At 34.6% G+C, this 5,961-nt stretch overlaps 1 protein-coding gene across 1 annotated transcript; it reads left to right on the top strand.

Annotated features, from left to right (window-relative positions):
- Window positions 1–1,763: 1,763 nt before the first annotated feature.
- Window positions 1,764–2,860, top strand: LOC131650521 (pectinesterase inhibitor 7-like). Its single transcript, XM_058920223.1, has one exon. It carries the CDS (start codon window positions 1,839–1,841, stop codon window positions 2,484–2,486), a length of 648 nt encoding a protein of 215 aa, XP_058776206.1. The 5' UTR covers window positions 1,764–1,838; the 3' UTR covers window positions 2,487–2,860.
- The last annotated feature ends 3,101 nt before the right edge of the window (window positions 2,861–5,961 follow it).

The raw sequence follows: 5,961 nt of genomic DNA, 5'->3' as shown, positions 1-5,961 counted from the left end.
CCCAGACGCTGAGGCCGAAGGCGGAACCCAAGCGCCCGAAGACATAGTCTCTTTCTCTGAGAAAGATACAGATGACATTCACCCTCACAATGATGATCTCATGGTCATTACTGTTAAATGCGACGAATGAGATATTAAAAGAGTTCTCGTAGACTAGTGGAGTTTTGTAGACATTCTATATTGGGAGGAATTTGAAAAACTTTGCCTCGACCCTGAAGACTTGAAACCCTTCAAAGGTTCGTTGGTTGGATTATTTGGAGAACGTGTACAATTAAAAGGATATATCACCTTGAAGACCACTTTTGGAGAGCAGGATCAAGGTAAAGAAATAAAAGTCAGATATTTGGTTATTAATGCCCCCTCTTCCTACAATATGATTATTGGACGACTAACTTTTAACCAGCTGAGCGTCGCCTTGTCCACTATGTATTTATGCTAGAAGTAACTACTCCCTAATGAGCGAGTGAGAGTTATCCAAGGAGATCACAAGATCGCCAAGAAATGTTACAAATAGAGCCTTAAGTTGAAAAAGGTCCACACTGCGGGCAGGAAGGCAAGAAAAGTGGGCTCAGGAATAAAACCACCAGGAGAAACCTACAAGGGCGATGAGGCTCCCTCTCTAACCACTGAGGAGATCGAAGATTGAAGGTCCAAAAGGGATGCCCTTTGGAGACATCTACATAATTATTGTTTATTTTCTTTTCTTTAATTACTATTTAGCTGCTTTATTGTTAATTTTTATAGTCGAGTATTGTATCTTTGCGATTTGTAAGGACAAACAATTTCATAGAGTGCACTCTTTTTCATCTACGCTCTTTTATAGCGCGTGGCTTTTTTAATTAGGCACCTCATTTTATTATTTTAAAAAATCCATGTTGGATATTCTTTTCTTTGCAGGAAACCTAAAAGCTTAAAAGAAGATCACTATAGAGGCGATTAAAACGTTGAATTTTTAAGGGGGTTTCTTGTCGTCCATATTAGCGATAAAAAATATTGGATCTTTAAGTATAATCCTTTCGCCTATAAAGACGGTCAAAGATGTTGGATCCTAAATGAGATCCTTATCATCCATAGAGGCGATAAAAGGTGATAAATCTTTAAGTGAAATCCTTACCTACACTGAATTTTTAGTTTATATTTATATCACCATATCTTTTATTCTCACAAGTATTTGTTTAAATTAATTTTTAGACAATACATCATACATGTATTGCACAAGGTACATGCGTTGCATAATTGGAAACTATACAAGAATATATTTTAGTTACTTTTTAGATTTAAATATTTTTATTCTCTTTTTTAAAAAATTAAAATTTTAATTCTCCCATTTTAAAATTAGTTTACCTTCTTTGTCTTCAATATCTTAACCATTTTAGTGAAATTCTAGGATGCATCCAACTAAATTCTAAACAATTTTATTAATTTCTTAAAATAAAATTATATATTTGAAAACTAAGACCGTAATTAACATTTTTGCAAAATACAAGAAGCCTTCATCCATTCACTTTTAGTGGCCAACATATTACCAAAGCATTAGGATATAAAATTGAAATGCACTGAAACTCCTAAACAAGAAAACATTTGAGTCTCCATATGTTAAAGTGTTACGTACAAAATATTATATTTCCCCAAAAAATCTTAATTAATCACAATAATTAGTACTAAAAATATAAAATGATTCGATGGCATTTTGGTTATTACACGAAAAACCAGTAACAATAAAGTAATTTGATACAAATCTTTGCCTACAAAACCCTCTCCCTTTCGTTCTCTTTCTGCACAGTTACAATTCTCAAACGGAAAGAAACAAACTCTGAACAAGAAAAGAAAAAATAACAATGAGAACCCAACGCCCTCACCAACTCTTCCTATTATCCATCATCATCTTCGCATCTACATTCTCATATCTCCAACCAGTAACCGCCACCGGAGAACAACCTCCGACCACCGGAACCACCGGCGACACCGAATTCATCCGTTCAAGCTGCAACACAACACTCTACCCTGACATATGCTACACTTCCCTCTCTCGTTACGCCAATGCAGTCCAACAGAATCCCGGCCAACTCGCTCGCATCGCCATCGCCGTAAGCTTCTCCAAAGTCCACCGCACCGCCTCCTACCTCTCCAACCTCACTCGCGTCGCCGATTACGGCGGAAACTCCCGCGCTGCTCTCGCTCTCCACGATTGCTTCTCAAACCTCAACGACGCGGTGGATGAAATTCGCGGCTCGATTAAACAGATGCGCCAGATAGGAGCCGCCGGCAATTCCGCCGGCGCCGATTCGTTTCTTTTTCAGATGAGTAACGTCCAGACGTGGATGAGCGCGGCGCTTACCGATGAAGAAACGTGTACCGATGGATTTCAAGATGTGGAGAATTGTCCGATGAAAACGGACGTTAACGATCGTGTGACGAAGGTGAAGAAGTTCACGAGCAATGCTTTGGCGTTGGTTAACGGTTACGCCAGTAAAGGAATGCCGTGAGATTGTAACCGTTGGATTTGGTTATTATCTTTTCCAATCTCAGAGTTTTTCGATTAAGGAATAGTTTTACTTTTTATTATTACTGTGTAGTGTGTGAATGTGAACAAGTAAGAACTGAAATGTGAATGCTTAATGTAAATTTTGATTTTGTTGTTAGTGAGAAGAAAAAAACAATCGCATGTGGATGGTTTCACGTGAGTTCTGTGCGCAAGAATTCAAGAATAGAGATTAGAGTGTAGATATAAAAACAAAAACAAAAAATAGGCACAATTAAAAATTGTGAAGATGTGAAATAGTAGTAATGTATTGTGTGAAGGTAAAGGAATTTGTGTGAGTTTTTAATTTATTGTGGTTATGTATGTTTTAAAGATTAAGATGATATTTTTAGAACCTTACTTTATATTGTTTGGTTTATTTTAATTTTTGATAAAGGTTGGTGGCATGGTTTATTTTAATTTTTGATAAAAGTTGGTGGCAAAGCGAATCTGATTTGTTTGATATTGTTTATTTTATCTATGTTTTTTTTAAAATAATATGTCAAAATATTAAATTTTTTATGTGGAGATATTAACATGAATTTTTGTAATTTTTAAGATTTAAAGATGATGTCTAAAGAGTGGTTTCAAGTTCTTCGAGGAGGCTTCGGAGTTTTTTAAATCGTATCTTGGTAAGGATCGACTCGATAGTCACACTACTAGAATAGTTGTGGTGTAGTTTCATTTTGTTTTTTTAGCTTTAACCCTCATTTAAAAAATAAAAAAAAACTGTCTTATCCTCAATTTTTTTTAAGGAGAATAAAGATTTTAAGTCTCCATCCTAAACAATTTGTCGTTTTTGCCCCCTAATTGGTGGTCATAATTTTATATGGAAAAACTATATTATTATTACATGAATTATATTATACACTGTGATATTGTGATATGAGTAGTTATAGTTAAAAGGTTATTTTAATTTTTATGATGCCCAAGTGTGCTTTAATTTGATTTGAAATTGTTTTGACTTATGTCTGGTTTGGCAGTTTCTTTTATCACGAGGAAGCCACCAAAATTTGCTTTTTTTACTTTTGATAATTAAACATGTTTGAAACGTCTGTCATTGTCCACCACAATCTTTAACCAAACAGGCTTTTGCTGTTTGGTAATTTTTGGGGGTGTAAATTCGGTTGTTTGAGTAAGTTAATATTGTGCAAATCATAATAGCTGGTTTATTAATTCACATCTAAAACACAACTTTAGTAGTTAAACAATATTCTGTACTATGCATGTCTTAGAGGATACTCTCTACTATACTCGGTGGGAGAAAGGGTTGTTTTATTTCTCTTTCATATAATATTATTAGTTTGGGGGATATGATTTGCAATGATCATGAGTCATGACATCGACATTCTCCCTAATCTCATATTCTAAATATATAGTTTTGGCTAATTTTTATTTTTTTGATTTTTAATTTTGTTTTATAAAATTTTAAAAACAGAAAAAAACATATGTTTGTTTACTAAAGAGATGAAAAAAACTGTTTAGTAAATTTAGTTTTAAAATATATTTTAAATTTGTACTGTTAACTTTTTTACGTCATTTTCTTAAATTTAAAGTTTCGATGAAATTTAATATTAAAGAAGAGACTAATTTACCATTTTTAAAAGCTTTTAGAGTTAATTTTGAAAATTTAAAACATGGGAAGACTAACTTACAAAACTCATAAATAAGGACACTAATACCACCAAGTTTGATTAATTAAATAATGTGTTTGAATGAGGTAATTGAAAATTAAAAAACAAAATTTTAAATAATTTAAATGATTCAATTAAAATACAATTATTTTCAAATTATTTTTTTAGATTAAGTATTTAAATGACTCATTGTTAAATTTTTGTAAGTATTTAAATAAGTGTAGGGAACTGAGAGCCCTACACATAACCATATTGATGTTGAAGCCATGAGAAAAGGGAAGCAACTTAGTAGAGCAAAGACTGTATCTTCAAAGTCATGTTACTCAACAGGAAATTGAAGAGGCTCTGAAAGGTATCAGTGACTTAAAAAGCCCTGGTATTGATGGGTATGGAGCCAAGTTCTTCAAAACTACTTGGCACATTATTAAGGAGGATGTTGTTGCTGCCATTCAGGAATTCTTCAACCAGGGGCAACTGCTTAGTAACTTTAACAAGACTGTTATAACATTGATCCAAAGACATCTAATGTGAGTTGCATCAAGGATTATAGACCTATTGTTGGTTGTACCACATTCTACAAAATTATTGCTAGAATCCTCACTACCACATTGAGAAAGATTATGCAAGGTGTTATCAGTATGTGTCAAGCTGCATTTGTGCCAGGACAACATATCCATAACCATATTATGCTAACCTATGAGCTTATTAAAGGTTATGGTAGGAAGAATGGTCCTCCTAGATGCATGATGCAAGTAGACCTCCAAAAAGCCTATGATATGGTGGATTGGCAGGCTCTCAAGAGTATTATGGTGGAACTGGGCATACCTAACAAATTCATAGAGTGGATCATGGCTATAGTGACCTCAGTATCCTATACTTTCAACATTAATGGAGAAATGACTCAGGCAATGCAAGCCTGCAGGGGTATTAGACAAGGGGACTCCATCTCCCCCTTGCTTTTTGTTCTGATGATGGAATATATGAATAGACTACTAATGAAGATGCAACAAGATACCAAGTTCAATTACCATGCAAAGTGTGAGCAATTGGGCTTATCCAATCTCACATTTGCAGATGACATACTCCTCTTATGCAGAGGAGATATTGGTTCGATTGACGTGATGTTAAATATTGTTCATATTTTTTCTATGTCCACATGTCTTGTTGTTAATCCCCAGAAATGCAAGCTCTTTTGTGGAGGGGTAGATGATACTACAAGAACAATCCTGAAGGAGAATATTGGCTTTGAAGAAGGAGTGTTGCCTGTAAAATACCTTGGTGTCCCTTTGACCAACAAAAGGCTCACCATCACACACTATCTGCCTCTCATTGACAAGATAGTTGGGAGGATTAAGCATTGGACGTCCAAACTGCTGAGCTATGCAGGAAGGATCCAGTTAATCCAAAGTGTACTATTTGCTATCACACATTATTGGATCCAATGCTTTCCTACTCCTAAATTTGTACTGCACAAAATTGATAGTATATGTAGGACATTTTTGTGGACAGGAAAAAATGAAAGGAGCAGGAAAAGTCCTATAGCTTGGAGAGATATCTACAAGCCAAGAATTAATGGTGGCCTTAATATTGTCAACATATCTATATGGAACCAGGTTACAATGCTTAAGTGTCTATGAAACATTTATAGGAAAGCATACAATCTGTGGGTACAGTGGATTCATACCTATTATCTGAAACATAGTTCAGTCTCTGCAGCCACATTGAAGAGCTCCTTGTCATGGATGTTTCAGAGAATTATGAAAAAAAAGAGCCCATATAAACCAGCTGCAACAGTTATAGGATAAT

Source organism: Vicia villosa, linkage group LG2 (genome assembly GCF_029867415.1).
Source record: "Vicia villosa cultivar HV-30 ecotype Madison, WI linkage group LG2, Vvil1.0, whole genome shotgun sequence".
Lineage (NCBI taxonomy): Eukaryota > Viridiplantae > Streptophyta > Magnoliopsida > Fabales > Fabaceae > Vicia > Vicia villosa.
Note: the sequence above shows the minus strand (reverse complement) of the source record. Positions and strands in the feature narration are given on the sequence as shown.

Excerpts from the sequence above, each read along its gene's own strand:
- LOC131650521 (XM_058920223.1), top strand. The coding sequence starts at position 1,839 with ATGAGAACCCAACGCCCTCACCAACTCTTCCTATTATCCATCATCATC.